This window comes from Lepus europaeus, chromosome 6 (genome assembly GCF_033115175.1).
Source record: "Lepus europaeus isolate LE1 chromosome 6, mLepTim1.pri, whole genome shotgun sequence".
Classification (NCBI taxonomy): domain Eukaryota; kingdom Metazoa; phylum Chordata; class Mammalia; order Lagomorpha; family Leporidae; genus Lepus; species Lepus europaeus.
In genome coordinates, this window is record NC_084832.1 from 4125884 (window position 1) to 4144184 (window position 18301).

The 18301-nt window shown below is 48.1% G+C and overlaps 1 protein-coding gene across 1 annotated transcript in view; it reads left to right on the top strand.

The window, feature by feature from the left end:
• Positions 1–8880: 8880 nt before the first annotated feature.
• LOC133762581 (plasma protease C1 inhibitor-like) overlaps positions 8881–18301 on the top strand; it is a 66443-nt gene continuing 57022 nt past the window's right edge. The window contains 2 exon segments of the mRNA XM_062195558.1: positions 8881–8982; positions 9069–9155. Of these exon segments, the coding sequence (XP_062051542.1) occupies positions 8881–8982; positions 9069–9155 (189 nt within the window).

Sequence of the window (18301 nt, forward strand, 5' to 3'; positions counted from 1 at the left end):
GCTCCACTTCAGATCCAGCTCTCTGCTATGGCCTAGGAAAGCAGTAGAAGATGGCCCAAGTCCTTGGGCTCCTATACCCACGTGGGAGACCTGGAAGAAACTCCTGGCTACTGGCTTCAGATCGGCACAGCTGCGGCTGTTGCGGCCAATTGGGGAGTGAACCAGTGGATGGAAGACCTCTCTCTGCCTCTCCTTCTCTCTCTTCAAATAAATAAATAAATCTTTAGAACAAAAAAGAAAATGAAATTTCTTTTACACTGATTCTGGGTACAACAATAGACTTTAAAAATGTTGCTCTGTGCCTTGAGTTTGGAAAATGGGTTCAGGTTTGTTTGAACCTCAAAAGCACACATGTACGTAGACAGTATTTGTGAAAAATACTGGGAAAGTCAGGAACAGGGTGACACAAGAGGTGGGATTTAACTGTGGAGGGTTGGCTCTGGCCAGGTGTGGACTGGGAAGTGGATTGAAGATGAGGGTTGCAGGTGAACAGGTGGTGCTTAGGAGCAGAATTTCCAGACAGAACCCACGGCATGGGCTGCTCAGGTGATGAGGCAAGAAGAAAAATGGCAAGATTATTTAGAGATGTGTGAGAAAACATCACTGTAGCTGCAGCGGCAGGGTGGCAACCAAGCCATGCTCGATGTCAGGCATCCACGGATTTCAGCACAAGCGAGCACCTGGTGAAATACTGCCCAATGCTGCCCTGCACGATGGGAGTGTTCATGTGAACTTTCCAATCCAGAGAGGCAGACGACAATCCAGTCTGCAAACCTGAAAGTAACCATCACGGAGAGAGCTGCAAGGCGTGGCAGGAAAGAGAGCGGTCTGGCAGAGAAAACCAGGCGGACTCACAGAGCTCACGCTGCCAGTCTAAAGACAGGAACATTCTAGACCTCTGAGACGGAGTGCGGGGGGGCACTCTGAGACCAGGGAACTGAGGGAGGCAGAGGGAAGAAAGGATGGCAGCAGCACCGAGGCTCTGAGGGACACAGGTGTGACAGGTGTGCGACACTGTTGTGTTACTGACCAAGCGGCAGAACACGTGAGCACAGTGAGCTCGGGGGAACGTGGGGTCCCTTTCTTTGCACACAACAGCACCCCCAGGGTCCTGGAAACCAGCCACCATCAAGAGGGACTGTAACGCTGGAAGGCATTAACTTTTCACATGGAGTAAGTCAGGTGAGGAGAATTTCTATCAGATACACAGAGGTCCATTACGACGACGGCTCCTTAGGAGCTGGGATACTTCAGTTCTTGGCGCTCATAGCTGTATTTAGCTCCCATGTAACATTCCTCTACAGGAATCCATACTGGATCTCCGAGTCAGTCCTTTAAGAAGGGAAATTAGCAGGCAACAGTGATGCCGGGCTGTGGTGAAGTATGCAAGGGTTTTTTTGTAACCTAGACAAATGACCACTACCCGATACTGTGTGTTTCCCAGAAAACAGTTCACTGCCAACGCTGGGAGAAGCAGAGATGCTCACACGTGGACTGGATATCTCAAAAGTTCATCATTCTACCGCCATATCCCAAATCCATCCATTCATGCAGACATCAACCGATTCCTCAGTCTACCTGTGCAACCACACATCTAGTCTACAAGCAGGGCCACACACTGTGGGGAGGTAGACATGTGGATAAACTACCATTGCACCTGTCCTCAGAGGTGAACAACGCAGGGAGGACACAGAAGCCTTGTTGGAATTAACCCCAGCAAATGCTTACTTAAGTTTTAAATGAAAGAATCAGTTACTGGAACATTCATCAAATACCAGGAAAACTGAGGCATTACCCTAAATCTCCTAAAATAAAACGTAGGAATGCAGCAGCTGAACTTGCACTGCAAAGCTGACTTCAACCATGCACGTGTTTCCAAATCCCTTCTGATGATGGGGTTTGAGCCCCACCCCTGGTTCATCGTTTGTGCCACCACCATCGCAGTTCTCTATTACTTTTGTCTGTACTTCCCTAAGCACTCGCTTCCATGACTCAGCCTTCACACTGCCTTCTTCTCCTGGGCGCTACAAGTTAGTACTTGATCCCCTCCTGGTCTCCTCAAAAGGGAGTCTCCAAGTTAATTCCTCAGAACAGGGGGCCCTTTGTCCCCCAAAGTATACCAGGTGACTATTAAAAGGCTACACACAGTACAGACATGCATACACAGTACAGATATGCAACATATTTATTGACCGGGTTCTAGTCCCAGTCGGGGTGCCGGATCCTGTCCCGGTTGCCCCTCTTCCAGGCCAGCTCTCTGCTGTGGCCCGGGAGGGCAGTGGAGGATGGCCCAAGTGCTTGGGCCCTGCACCCCATGGGAGACCAGGAGAAGCACCTGGCTCCTGGCTTCAGATCAGCGCAATGCACCGGCTGCAGCGTGCCGGCCATTGGAGGGTGAACCAATGGCAAAAGGAAGACCTTTCTCTCTGCCTCTCTCTCTCACTGTCCACTCTGCCTGTCAAAAAAAAAAAAAAAAGAGTTGGCTTAGTGGCCAGTGCTGTGGCATACTGGGTTATGCAGTGCCAGCATCCCACATGAACACCGGTTCCATTCCTGGCTGCTCCACTTCTAATCCAGCTCCCTGCTAATGCGCCTGGGAAAGCAGCAGAGGATGGTCCAACTGCTTTTGCCCCTGCACCCGTGTGGGAGACTCAGAAGAAGCTCCTCACTCCTGGCTTCAGTCTGGCCAGCTCCAGCGATTACGGCCATTTGGGGAGCAAACTAGAGGATGGAAGAGTTCTCTGTCTCTGCCTCTCCTTCTCTATCTGCAACTCTTTCAAATAAATCTTTAAAAAAAAAGATTTGACATAAAACAGCATAAACACACAAGTGCGATGTAGCGAGATGTTACAGTAACTGCTTTTGTCCATTTAATCTGGTGTGAGCATAGCTAGCAAACTACTAATTATAGCTAAATATAGGCAGGACTGTGAAAAAGAAGTTATCCAAATGAAGCCACAGTGAGAGAAAATTAAATTCATCCAAAGAAGTTAATTGCATGATTTAAAAGCAAAAATCTGTAGCTTCCATTTAAGGACAATGCCTACCCCAAACCTCAAAGATCAACATCATCTAATGTGAATATTTTATATCAAAAGATTTGACATTGAAAATCACACAACAAAGCATATGTTCATCAGATGGACCACCTATTACAGATGAATCCCATAGTATCAGCACCCTTGGCTCCATTGCTAAATACATTCTAACTGATCTCAGAGCCAATTTGCAATTCAGAACACATGCACTCTCTCTACTAGGAGAAGCAGTTAATTTAATGCTTCACAAATTGATTGCAAATTTTAGTATGATGTAAACATGTCCAGGATTTTCTTAATTAGCAAAACCGTTTCCCCCAACTGCTCCATTCCCAACACAACCATCATGCATACCAAAAGTAATTCTCGGCTCCTCTTTGAGCAACGTAAGTGTTGCAGGATATTTCACGATAGCCTTTTAGAATGTATTGTTTATTTATTTGAAAGGTAGCGAGAAAGAGAAAGAGGTAGTCAGGGACGGATCTCCCACGTGCTGCTTCACTCCTCAAATGCCTGCAACAGTTGGCGCTGGCTTGGGACAAAGCCAGGAGCCTGGAAGTCAATCCAGCCTCCCTCTTGAATGGCAGGGACCCACGTCCTTGAGCCATCACCTGCTGCCTCCCACGTTGAACTTGGGAATGAAGCTGGAATGGAGAGTGGAGCTGAGACTCGAACCCAGGCATTCTGATATGGATGTGGGCATGTCGACCAGCCAAAGTAAGTCCTTGCCAGTTACTCAGAGTCTAAATTCTCACGTCTGATACATCCGTTCTTCCACTTTGCCACCAGATTCTAGTTCATCAGCTTTACCTGCTGTTGGCCCAGCAGAAGGGTCAGGTCCAGAATGCTGGGCTCCTCCCACCCACGTTCCACTCTCAGCACCACCTGCTACATTCTTTCTAGTTTTGCCTCCCAATTCAGCAGAAATATTCTAATCCTCCAAGCAGGCTGCTTGCTCCAAGGAGACCAGGTGGTTTAAAAATCCATTATGGTGGTTTAGAAATCGACATTTTTAGTAGTGAGATTGCAGATAATGATAACTGTGTTTTTCTTACAAAAAAAGAGTAAAGGATTTTGAATGTTCATCATAAATAATATAAATGACAAATGTTTATATTTTTACCCTGGTTGGACACTATACAATGTATACATGTATCAGAATATCACATTGTCTGCCATAAAGAGGTACAATTTTATATGTCAATTGAGAATCTAAAAAATTAAAATTGAAAACTTTTTAAAGATTTTTATTTATTTATTTGAAAGGTAGAGTTACAGACAGTGAGAGTGAGAGGTATAGAGAAAGGTTTTGTTCCACCGGGTCATTCCTGGAGTGGCCGCAATGGTCGGAGCTGAGCCCATCGGAAGCCAGAAGCTTCTTCCAGGTCCCCCATGTGGGCACAGGAGCCCAAGGACCTGGCCATCCTCTACGCTTTTCCCAGGCAATAGCAGAGAGCCAGCTCAGAAGAGGAACAGCTGGGGCTAGAACCGGCACCATATGCAATGCCAGCACTGCAGGCAAAGGCCCAGCCCACTACACCACAGCACCGACCCCTAAAAATTAAAATTTTAAAAACGGAAATTCTAAAGATATTGATTTACTTGAACAAAAATATTTGTGTTCTCCAGAATTATACAAGACCAAATCTCCTACTTCATATTACAGCCTGACAGACTGATTTCTCAAAGCTAGACTTCAGACCTAAGTAACAACCCAAATTTTCTATATTTTGTGATATTTTAATATTTCTACCTATTATTGGTGTAGTGTATGACTATTTTTATTTCTAAAAAAAAAATTTCCTTTGATTGGAGGAAATAGTTTCCAAAACATATTCAAAACCACTACCATTATCTTGAAAACCTAAAGAGTACATCAAGGCCGGCTCCACAGCTCAATAGGCTAATCCTCCGCCTTGCGGCGCCAGTACACCGGGTTCTAGTCCTGGTTGGGGCGCTGGATTCTGTCCCGGTTGCCCCTCTTCCAGTCCAGCTCTCTGCTGTGGCCCAGGAAGGCAGTGGAGGATGGCCCAAGTCCTAGGGCCCTGCACCCCATGGGAGACCAGGAGGAAGCACCTGGCTCCTGGCTTCAGATCAGTGCAGTGTGCCGGCCGCGGCAGCCATTGGAGGGTGAACCAATACCAAAAGGAAGACCTTTCTCTCTGTCTCTCTCTCTCTCACTGTCCACTCTGCCTGTCAAAAAAAAAAAAAAAAAAAAAAAGAGTACATCAGAGAGATGAGCAGTATAAATAGGCTACGAGGAACAAAGGGTGGTAGGAGATGCATTTTTTATTTCTTTAAAGATTCATTTATTTATTTGGCAGGCAGACTGAGACAGAGAGAGATTGGCACATGGAGAGAGATCCTCCATCTGCTGGTTCCCTCCCCAGATGGCCACAACAAGTGCAGTTGGACCAGGCCAGAGTCAGAAGCCAGGAGCTCCGTCGACATCTCCCATGGGGGTGCAGGGCCCCAAGGACTGGGCCATCCTCTGCTGCCTCCCCGGCACATTAGCAGGAGCTGGATCAGAAGCAGGGACCTGGCAGAGACTCAGAGGAGCATTCCAAAATGGGCGCTGGTGTTGCAGGTGGTGACGTCGCCTGCTGCACATGGCCACATCCCCGCTGCACGTCATAGATGTCCATCAAACAACCTTTGCCTGTGTCAGTGGCCTATGGTCAGCGACACCCTGCACTGGGTGGCCACCTCACAAACACTTCTGTCTCAGAATTCTGGAGGCTGGGCACTGGCAGACCCTGTGTGTGGCGAGAGCCACCTCCTGGGCTGTCCTCTCGCTGCAGCCTTGGGACACAGAAAGGCCTTTGGATCTTCTTGCAAGGGCACTAATCCCATCACATGTCACCCTGGGGCCTGGGCTTCAACACGTGACTTCACGGGAACAAACGTTCAGTGCACAGCAGGTCAGAGCGTGCAGGGCACCGACCCCACGTTCCCCGGCAGAGGTCTGAGGAGCCCGCTGGGCTCCTGATGCTCTTAATACACCGCCCCCTAGCGTCAGAAAAGCTAAGTAACCAAGTACTCGGAGAGACCAGGAGGTTTTCTTCTAAACCCAAGACCACAGGTCCAGGAAGGCTGACCTGCAGGAGGGGCTAGGAGGATGAATGCAAGCCCCTGAGATCTCCCACTGACTACTTTGGGCACAACCCCCCATGCGCCCTATTTTTTAAGATCCGCCTTCAAACTTAACACCATGTTGTTTCATTAACAAATAAAACCAGTCCTCGCACTGAGTTTTAACTAACCACGTAATATACAGTTCTTTAAACAGGGAAGATTACTTTGCTTTTTCCTATTAGCTTTTTATGCAGATAATTTCTGTGTACATGATAGGAAACGTCTGTCCCATCGAAAAAAAAAAAAAAGTCCACCAGGGTGAGACCTATTGATGCTCTAGCAGTTTACTCTGAGAATGAAGTATACAACGACAAACAACGGGAAATTCTGTAGCTTGGGTTTTAGGAGGTTTTCCGATTTTCTACGTCCTCACAACACAGTACAAAGTCTGCCAAATACTCACTTAAAGAGAAAATTCAGTTGCATTGCTCTATGGGACGCACATCTCGTAAGAAACGGGTGCGTTCAGTGGAAGCCCCGGTCCACAAGGCTCTCTGGCTTCCCCTGGGAAAGGCAGTCCCTTTAGTGAGGCTTTCATGTGGGTCAGTCTGCCCCACCTGCTGAGCTCAAAGCCAGGCAGCAGCCCCTCAGGTAAAAAGAAGCTGGTGTCGCTTTTGCTTTTCCTTTCTCCATGTTTCTTTCTATAAAGCAGGAAAAAGAATCCGCATGGTGAAAAAATGTAGTAAGATATTCTTTCATAAGATATGCTGGAAAATATGGAGTAACTCATACCTGATTGATTACAAAGCCATAGTAAAATAAATGGTGAGCACATAAAGAAATTCTGATTGCACTATCAGAGATCTGCCATGGGCTACATGGACTAAATTCCCCATGCAACTCTAAATTGAGAGCAAATTGGTGCAGCCATTGATAAAAGATTCAAAGTATTTTCACTTCAAAGTCCTAGAATTTCTAACAGAAAGTCAGAGTCCAGTGGAGACACGAAGGCTGGTGCACTGCTTTTTCCACAGCAACATGCAGTGTCTCAGTTTTGCTGTTCTCCCTGGAACTATTTTTAAATGCAGCAAATTCTACAGCAGCAAAAATTTCTAAAGATGATTGACGGAACTTACACAAAGACAGTCTTCTGAGTGTACAAGGGTCAGCAGTAGCCGAGTTAATTTCAGTGTTCACAAAAGGCAAGGGACAGCAGGCTTATCCACATGCCTCAGATGCCTTATGTTACTTGGGGCTCACAGCTCCGTGGAGTGGGTAAGATGCTGTCATTACCTACGTTTCACATGAGGAAGGGGGCAGGTAAGAGAAGTGCAGCAAATTAAGCAACGCCAAAGACCAACAACAGGCACAATGCACACCCAGTTCTTTCTGACACCACCACAGATCCCCCAAGAGTTTGTTCATCAGTGTCACCCCACCCCAGGCTCTCTAAAGGTTTTGCATCAGCATCAGAGTACGAGGAATCATCATCAGAAAAAGTCAAGGGTTAGAGGAAAGAGGAGTAATTAGAGAGGGGTGACTTTATTCAGCTGAATAATTTCACTTGTATGCACAGGTCCTGGGGTGGCATCTGAACAGAGGAGACTTTGCAAATGGATAGTCAATCGCTGTGCACAAGAGTGGAGACAATTGCCCCAACCTTTGGGTAAGATCTGCCATGCTCTCCAAGGACAGTGCACTTTTCTTTCCTGCACGTGAGAGGGTGTGAAAAAAAACAAAGAAAGGACTTCATTTCATTTCATCTTCAGACTCAGAACAGAAAACTGGGAAGTCATGGGAGTTTGGGGGCCAAACAGAAAATTTACCAATTGCTGGAAGAAACACTTCAAATCAAAAGGAAAGCTGTGGAAACTGTCACACCCAAGGAATTCACAAAAACCTCAAGGGAAGAAGGGAAGCTTTTGATATTTCTTTATGTCAGGGAGTACATGTGAATTCATCCCATGCCCTCACAGATCCCAAGCCCATCCAAGGAGCACAGACCCCGGGGCAGACACTCCCCGCGCTACACACCTGCCTCGTGAGCAGACCATGACCTACCATGGGTACTGACGCACAAATGAGCAGACTCAAGTGAGCACAAGTCTGGTTTTCCCAAGGTCCCTCCATGGAAAACACATAATCCACAGGTAATTTTGCTCAGTGTCCTAGTTGTTCACACACCCCGATCTCCTGCCCTTGATCTCAAAGCAGTATACATGCAAACAGGCGATTCTCTTTTATGTTCCGGTGAGAGAAACCAGCGTGAGATCCCCACTTGTCCTCCCCAGTAACACGAGGAATCAACACGAACCAGCCCAATTTTGCCTAAGCTACCATTAAAACCATCAAAGTTTTCTCCTATAAAATTTCAAGTCTAGCAACAGAAAATAGACACTTGGAACTCCTGTGGCGGGAGCAGCTAAAAACAAACAAGACAGAAAGCTTCAAATGACCACCACACTTCTACAATTTCCCTACCAGGCAAAGACAGTTCACTTTGGCTTGTTATACAAGCTGGAATTACATTTTAAAAAGAAGGAAAATAGAAAATCTTTCCAAACCACTTAACATGAGAATTTTACTATTTCTGTGTTAGAAATGAGAAGACTAGTATTAGAGTGAAACAAGGTTATCTGTACCTTATCTAGTAAGAGAGAAGTCTTCAAGTCACAAAGGATCTAAACAGGTTCTAAAATCTTGGTAAACTTTGGCAGAATACCAGTTTACATTTGGATCTCTTTCTCCCTCTCCTCCTGACAACGCGATGCTTATTCTGTGGACAGCCATACACAAAACAGTACCAGGGGAGTACCCACCCCCTGAAGGCAGAGATCTCTGGGATTCGGCCATGGCTTTGCCACATTGGGTTGGCTCCTAGCAAGTGCGCCTTAAATATCTGCAGAATAAATAACACTGATGGCAACCACCTCTCACCTTTCTCCTCCATCCTAGGTGACTACCTCCAAGGTGCGGATGACTCACCTTGCCAGTGCGAACAGCAGCACTGACTCAATGTGTGGCAGCCCCGTGTGCAGCTGGGTAACGCAGCAGACGGCTCCACACAAGGACTGCTCACCTGTGACGGGCTAGGACAAAAGCCATCTTCTCTCTGTGTGTCCTTGCTGCTACATACATTAAGGCCACAAGTAAATATGCTTTGCACTTTGAAACCATCCCACAAACATGGAAGAATGAATAAAGGCAATGCCATGTTCCCCACCTTGACCATAACCACGCTTTGCCATCTCTGCAGGTCAGGACCAACTGCCTAGCAACAACTGCACATGCTTCAAGCTGATGGAGATTGGGAGGAGGAGGAAGAAGGCAGGGCAGGAAAGTAAGAGAACAACTGTGTTTTGTAAACTGGGAGTCAGGAATATGAAGGTTCTCCCAAAGCTTGTGCAGAATGGATTTGGGGCAGCCATTTGGCACAGCGGTTCTTACACGGTTGAGATGCCTACCTTTCTTATCAGAGTGCTTGGGTTGGATTCCTGGTATTTCTCCAGATTCCAGATTCCTGCTAATGTAGACCCTGGGAAGCAGTAATGACGGCTTAAGTGGCTGGGTCCCTGCCACATGTGAGACACCTGCGTTAAGTTCCCAGGTCCTGGCTTTGACCTGGTACCACCCTGGCCATTGTGGAACTGGGGGAGTAAATCAGTGGGTGGGAGATCTCTGTCACTGTGTCCTTCTCTTTCCAATAAACAAAATGAAAAATAAAGACATTTTTAAAGATAAAACAGAGGGGCCAATGTTGTAGTGCATCAGGTTAAGCCACTGTTCGCAGTTCCAGCATCCCATCGTGGAGGAGCCCCCTCCAGTCCCAGCAGTTGCACTTCAGATCCAGCTGCCTGGTAATGCGCCTGGGAAGGCATCAGAAGATGGCCCAAGGACTGGGGCCCCAGCCACCCACATGGGAAACCAGGATGGAGTTCCTGGCTCCTTGCTCCTGGTTTTGGCCTGGCTGAACCCTGGCTGCTGTGGGCGTTTGAGGAGTAAACCATCAGGTAGAATCTTCCTCACTCTCCCTCTTTCTCCTTTCTGTCTGTTGCACTGCCTTTCATATAAAAGAAATCTCTTAAAAATAAATATTCAAAATAAGGAAATATAAATTTTGACACAAGAGAAAATTTCCAAACCCATGTACAATTTTTTCATGTTTTCCATGTTCTTGAATCCTCATATGCATCAATTTTAAAAAAAATTCTGCATCAAAAGAAACATCTTTAACTTCCATTTTCCATGAGCTTTCACAAGTACTGGTATTGTCTGCAGTTGACAGAATAACAAACAGGTTTTAGTTTTCTTTCAAGTTACTGCCATAACGGACAGGATGGAAACAAAGACTTCTATGCATATCCATCAAAAGGAGATGGGGAGATGGAGGGTGGCATGAAGAAAGTCCGAATCCTGGACCACTATGCTGGATAGCAGCAGACAGTGTCTGAGGGAAATGGCTGTGGTGTTTGTGTATTGGTCAGGTATGTGGAGTTAGGTCCCCAGAGAGTTAAATGCACACTCGTGAAAAGTTTTGCCTCTGTGGTGTGAAAGCAGCTTACACAGGTGTAGCCTTTCCATAGGCACCTCCAGGATGACTTGGCTTATTTTAATCTTGTATATGTATTGCTTTGATGTAAATGTATTTTAAGGGACTAATAAAACTATCTAACACATGAGATGTGTGTATGTAATGAGGTAACGCACACAGAAGTAGAAGAGGGGGGCGCTGCCTGAAGTGCTGGCATCCCATATGGCAACGGTTCAAGTTCCGGCTGCTCCACTTCCAATCCAGCTCTCTACTATGGCCTGGGAAAGCAGTAGAAGATGGCCCAAGTCCATGGGGCCCTGCACCTACATGGGAGAACTGGAGGAGGCCCCTGGCTCCTGGCTTCAGATCAGCGCAGCTCTGGCCATTGTAGTCAATTAGGGAGTGAACCAGCAGATAGAAGACACCTCTCTCTCTCTCTCTCTCTCTCTCTCTCTCTCTCTGCCTCTCTCTCTCTGCCTCTCCTTCTCTGCATAACTCTGACTTTCAAAAAAATAAATAAATCTTTAAAAAAAAAAAAAGGTCAACCAGTCTGATTTGAAGGAAGAGTCCACAGATGGTAGCCATTCCTCTTTGTTGACAAACCCAGACAATCGAGACACACTGATCCTGCAAAACTTGCATGTGATTTGTGGAAAACGCATGCAATTTTCCACTGCCTGATATACACTGTGGAAGCATTCACAATCATGTGTGTGTGTCTGTGTGTGTCTGTGACTGTGTGTATCTGTGTGTGTGAAAGTGTTTGTGTCTGTGTGTGTCTGTGTCTGTGTGTCTGTGTGAGTGTGTGTGTCTCTGTGTGTGTGTCTGTGTCTGTGTCTGTGTGTGTCTTTTGGGTAAAAAACATTGCTATTGCCCATGCCAGCTTCAATCTCAGTTTAGACACAGACTTTGCTAAAGCATTTAGAACTGAGAAAGTCGCCTTCTTTGTCTTTCAAAGCTTTGCCAGTATTTCCTCTTCACTCAGGAAGATTTTCAGAGTTTGTATTTTCTTATTACTATTTAGTATTAATTAAAGCTAAGAGTTTTGACGAGAATGACTGCTTTAGACTGAGCTGAATCTATTAGAGAGCAAAGGCAAACCAAAAAAAAAAAAAAAAAAAACATTTGATACTGAAATCTGCACATCATGAAATTAAGATAAGGGGATTAAAACTCCCTTGTGGAAAAGGCAGGGTTAAATGTGCTGGGTTTCCCTCCTTTCCTGAGAGGAAGAGTGAACCAGAGCTGACCACTTAGCACAGTGTGGACGAGAGGCTCCCACGAGAAGGAACTCACAACCTTTGCAAATCTCCCCTCTGCGTTCGCTGCCCGGCTCGGGAGTGTAGGCAGGCCTGGCCCACGCTCACTGTCAGCCCCATCCCTGAGCCGCCACCCCTCCTCCCCACAGGCAGCTCCTGGCCCATTCCTGTAGTTCAAAGCCAGACTTCTCTCGTTTTTTGTTTTTTTTTTTTTTAATTTTTTATTTTTGACAGGCAGAGTGGACAGTGAGAGAGAGAGAGACAGAGAGAAAGGTCTTCCTTTTTGCCGTTGGTTCACCCTCCAATGACCATGCTGATCCGAAGCCAGGAGCCAGGTGCTTCTCCTGGTCTCCCATGCGGGTGCAGGGCCCAAGGACTTGGGCCATCCTCCACTGCCTTCCCAGGCCACAGCAGAGAGCTGGCCTGGAAGAGGGGCAACCGGGACAGAATCTGGCGCCCCAACTGGGACTAGAACCCGCTGTGCCGGCGCCGCTAGGCGGAGGCTTAGCCTGTTGAGCCACGGCGCCGGCCTCTCCTTTTTTAAAAAGCTATTCCAGAAAGCAGAATCACAGGCTGACTTAAGACAACCCCAAATCCATCTCAGAGCAGTCTCACCGTTCTGTGACCACAGTGAGAATCTTTAGTTCAGAGGAATGGATGATGCCTTCGCCCGCTCAAGGTGAAAAATAGACAAGCGTTGAATTCGTAAGGAGCTGATGAGGGCACTACTTTTTTGACCTCTAGAGGCACTCAAGTAGCCAGTGTGATGGAAATCGCCATGGACACAACAAGTCAAGCTAGAATTCTCCCAGGAAGCCGACTACACCGCCAGAGCAACATGGTGGCGCTGGGAAGCTCAAGTAGCATGGGGAAGCAAAGCTCTGACAGCCAGTGACTATTGGCTGGAGGGATCAGCGGCTTCTCCGGGCCAAGTCCCGGTTTCATATGCAAACGTCTCTCGTGGAAGGTGGAGCTGGGCCTGATTCCCAGTGCTCACGGAGCCAGGAGCAGGCGGCACCTGCCAGCAGCACAGCGCACAGTGCTTGCAGGGGTTGTGCCTGCCCCAAAGCAACAGGCACCACCTGAGCAGCGCCCCTTAGCACAAGACCTCAAAGAACATTCAAAACTGCTCTGAAGAAACTCTATTTAAACTCGAAAGCAAGCACTGGGTCCAGCTCCCATAAAACACAGTCAGACATGTCACGTGGGGATGGGACGATCTGACCTCATTCCGTGAATCCATCCAATTTTGTTGAACAAACTGAATAAGCCAAATACTCCTATGAAAACTGGAGCAAAATGAACAAAGCCAAGATGAAGTGGAAGTGCCCAGACTTGACATCGAGGGTTCTGTGACTGGCTAGTGGAAGAAATTACCATCCGTGCATAAAAGAATCACAGCTCGTGTAAAAGACGCAAGAGCCCATACTCAGGAGAAGTCAGATTCTGACATTTTAATTCCAGCAGCATCCAGAGAGCCAAAATATCCATGAAATGCATAGACTGAGTTGAAAGTCAGGAAGGGAGTAAGTTAAATTTTTGACATGCATGACCCAGCCGTCCCTGGCTCACCTTACCCTAAAAGTCAGGAAGAAGCAGAGTATTCCTGTGCCTAACAGCACAGGAGTTTCTACTTAGAGGCGCTCTCACTGACTATTGGCTCCAACACGGGGCCCCTGCAATACATTCTGAATAGTTCTAGAAAGTTCACACCTGTTGCCCGTCAGGCTGCCCCATCAATTTGCTCAGCCTCCCTGTGCTGTGGGCATTCAGAAAACTGACCTAGCTTCAGGAATTGCGACCAAGGGGGCAATGAGGCGGCCAGAGCTGTGTCAAAAAGTCCAGCACCAAACTGCCCCATCAAGGCAGCCGAGAAGCTAGGGAATCCGCATGTAGGCAAACTAAGCAACCTACCAACATACAGGTCCCAGTGTGTTTGTCCAAAGACAGCAGCACAGTAAACACCCGGCTTGGGCCTCTGCTGGCGGGACCTAGGCTCCACCAGTTGGAACTCAGTAAAGCCTGGGAGCAGTCAGTGAGAGTAGCCAGCAACTGCGAAGGCGGGCTGCGTGGTCAGGAGCAGGTGAGGGAGAAGGAGCTGCAATGCGGGAGAACTGAGGGTCATCTCAGGAGGGGGTGATTACAGGACGCAGCTGTGCCCCGTGATCTGGGCGTGGACTGGGTGCTGTCAGGAGGATGGGCTCGTTCTTCGATGCTCATCTTAATGATCTGACCTCTAAGGAAGGAAACAAGAGCCAAGCTAAAGCTGTCGTTGGTCAGACGTGTTCAGTTGTGTCCACCAACGCGAGTGGCTTGGAGAGCTGGCATTTCTGTGGCGCGCAGAATACTTGCATTTGTGTTTCTACGTTACAAACAGGCCTTGTTCTCTTCTTGATCCATCACTAACCCCGGGGGGCCTTGTCTGCTGCTGGTGTTTGGCAACACAATTGTGTGCAGCAGAAGAACTTGGAGGGTGTGCCCTGCCTGCCAGGCAACCATGGGATGGCAGGGCCCGCTCTGTCCCTCTGGGAGGTGAGCGCAGGGGAGCTCATGGGAGTGGACAGGAGGCCAGCTTGCTGAACAGCAGATTCTCTGTGGGGCTCCTTCACAGGTGTGTGACCTGGTACGGTGATCCCCGACCCTACAGGTGGGTGGACCTAGTGGATTTGTAGGGAGGGGTCTGAGATAGGCCATCCGAAGTCACCTCCCTCGCCTTGTGCGTCTCATTTAATAGGTGACAACTTCCTGGTGTCACACCTCCAAATATGCCACTAGGTAAACACAGCCCGTACTCTTCACCTGAAACATGCGATGGAAAACTACTCACCTGCAAAGCTTCAGACTGTGAAGACCAGAGTGTCCCGTTCTGCCATGGTGGGTGCCCCAGGTGCATCTCGTGCCCACGCCTGCAGCACTCCCCAGGCGTGTCCCCCCAGAACCCTGTACTCTGTCCTGTCCTTTCAACCAACCCCAGCATGACCACAGCCTAAGTCACACCCACATTCAGATGAATTCCTCCGGAACAGCCTGGTTTTTTCCGTTCATTTCAACCCCTGTGTGTTAATTCCCCAACTTGCCCTCTCTGTGAATTATCAGTCATTTCTTTAACATCACAGGCCCCCTGCTTCAGTACTCTGCCTTACCTCAGTACTTTCCAGATAGAAACGCTACCCTCACGGATGAGATTGAAAAGAGAGTGCGTTACTCTCCTAGTGATTCAAGGTGGAAAATACTGCAGCCCACCCCGTGCACTGGAAAGGAAAACCAGGGTGTGCCTCAGCCTACCCCAGTTCAAACTGAGCTATGCGATGGCAAGGGGCATTTTATTCTGAATTTTAACTGTAATTTTCTCTGGGAAAGAGCACAATGTCCGACAAATTCCGAGAAATAGTTACACAAAAATCGTCTTTTTCAATACAGCACGCTACCCGTTGAGTTGCTTTTATTAGAAAGCAGTGTTTGTCATGAAGTCCAGTGGGGAATGACTTCTAGCGCCAAGGCACCCAAGCAGGGTGAGTCTGGGGCCACCGCACACACACACACATTCAGTGTCCTCCCTGGAAAATAGGGCAAGTGCTCCTTACATTTTCCTTTGCTTAAACATTCTCTCCATAGAGCGTAGACGTCGGCAGGCCAGTGGAGCCAGAAGCTCCCAAGAGTGTAGCAGCACAAAGACACAAGTCAGGAGACGCTCCTTCTGTTCTCTTACTCTCAAAGTCAGGACCTTTTCCAAATTTGCTAGAAAAAGACAGAATCAAGAGCCAAATAAAAGCCTATTTAACTTCCTTTTATTTGCAACTTCAAAGTAGGTCATTGACACAGTGAAAAGGATCAGGAGGGAAAAAGAGAAAACAGTTAACATAAAAACCAAGGCTCAGCAATGGTAAAACCCAAATCCAAACACGATTTTTTGTTTTTTTGCAAAGCACATTGTGCAGTATTATCAGGAAAAAATAAGTCATGAAATTGGTTTCTTTGTTTCCTCTCAGTCCTTGTGAAAAGCCATTGACTGCAAGCTAAAAATGAAAAGCACAAAATCACCCAGCATTCAGAGGGAGAAGATGGAGACAGAACCACTGAGGAGCCTGCAAGCCCCGCTTTTATTTCCGTTTAAAAAGCAAGCAAATCAATAATTTCTGTTGAACTCAATTTTCAGCTACATTTTCAAAGGAATTCTGGGTGCTCCTCTTTTATGTCCAGGAAAAACTGATGTTCTTAACAGCCCACTCCACTTTCTGGACAACTGAAACTTATTCATCTTAAAAATTATTTCCTTGGCTCCAGCAACCAAGCTCACAGCTCAGGGGCCTCACTATCCCTCAGGCAGGGCCTCCCAAGGTGCAGCGGGCACTGAGTGCCCTGGGGATCTTGTTCAACCGCAGGCTGCACGGTGGAAACCAGGTGCCCACACTGTGGTCCAGGAGGGCAGGGGCTTGGGGAGCCACACACAAGTCAGCACCCAGGCCCCATACCAGAGAGTCCCCTAGGAGAGCATCCAAGCAGGGCCTGCAGCTCTCAGCTTTTAAAAAGTTATTTTTAAAGATTTATTTATTTATTTATTTGAAAGGCAGAGTTACAGAGTTAGAGATCTTCCGTCTGCTGGCTCATTGCCCAAATAGCTACAACAGCCAAGCTGGGAGGGTTCGAAGGTAGCAGCCTGGAACTCCGTCCGGGTCTCCCATGTGGGTACAGGGGCCAAAAACCTTAGGCCACCTTCTGCTGCCTTCTTAGGCTCATTAGCCAGGAGCTGGATAAGAAGTGGGGCAGCTGGGACTTGAACCTGCCCTCACATGAGATGCCTGTGTTGCAGCCAGCAAGCAGCCTCACCCTCCGAACCACAACACCAGCCCCAGCTCTCATCATATTTAAGTGTTTATTTAACATTTTTTATCTGAGAGAGGGAGAGGGAGGGGGAGGGGGAGGGGGAGGGGGGAGGAGGAGGGGGAGAGGGAGAGGGAGGGGGAGGGGAAGGGAGAGAGGGAGGGAGAGGGGGAGGGCGGGGAGGGAGAGAGGGAGAGGGAGAGGGAGAGGGAGAGGGAGAGAAAGTGCAAGATGTTCCATCCATTGGTCCCCAATGCCCACAACAGGCCGGGCCAGGCTGAAGCCAAGATCCAGGAACTACATCCAGGGTGTGGATGGCGGGGACTCAAGGACTTGGGTCATCTTTGCTGCCTCCCGATGTATGCACTGGCAGGAAACTGGAATCAAAGGCGGAGCTGGGACTCGAACCCAGGCAGTTTGACCTGGGATGCGGCCGTTCCAGGTGACATCTTAACTGCAGCACCAGACACCCACCCTTATCTCTAAGAAATTCAGCCAAGGATCATTATGCATTGTGTCGCTCTCCTGGGGCCACGGTAACCAAGTATCACAAACAGGGAAGCCAACTCTCCCACAGTACTGCAGGCTCTCTGATTCTAGGGCGCAAGCTCTAGGGAGGAACCCCCACTTCCGGTTTCTGAGGCGGCCAGCAATCCCTGAGATTCCTTGGCTTATGCATGCGTCGCTCCAATTGCCACTTGCATCTTCACGTGGCCTTCTCCCTTGTCTCCACTGTGTCTCTATATGGCTTTCTCTCTCTGTGGCCACATTTCCCCCTTCCTATAATGCCAGCCATCACATTAGGGCCCAACCTTCTGCAATATGATCTCCTCTTGTGTTGATTACGCCTGTGAAGATCCTGTTTCCAAATAAGGTCTCACACACACGGGTACCTTCTCCTAGAGGTTCAACATGTCTATTGTAAGGATGCAATGCAACCCAAAGTATGCCCAGAAAAACCTGAGGTCTCTCAGAACTGTAGTTCTCCACAGGGACCACTCATCAGATTCACTGAGGGAAACTTCCTAAACTGCACCAACGCTGGCTGCAACCAATTAAACCAGGGGCTTCAAGATAATCCCAGGGGCCAGTGCCATTGCTCACTAGGCTAATCCTCTGCCTGCGGCACCGGCACACAGGGTTCTAGTCCCGGCCGGGGCACCGGATTTTGTCCTGGTTGCCCCTATTCCAGTCCAGCTCTCTGCTGTGGCCCGGGAGTGCAATGGAGGATGGCCCAAGTCCTTGGGCCCTGCACCCCATGGGAGACCAGAAGAAGCACCTTTCTCCTGGCTTTGGATCAGCCGCAGTGGCCACTGGGGGGTGAACCAAAGGAAAACAAAGACCTATCTCTCTGTCTCTCTCTCTCACTGTCCACTCTGCCTGTCAAAGAAAAAAAATTAAAGATAATCCCAGGAATTGTGATTCATTAAATCTTCTCAACTCCACAGCAGACCAATGTTTCAGAATCACAGCACATGGAACGGACTGCACAAGGACTTTTGAACAGGTACAATGTTGGAGCTGGCACTGCAGTGTAGCCGGTAAAGCCGCAGCCTGAGTGCCAGCACTCCATATGG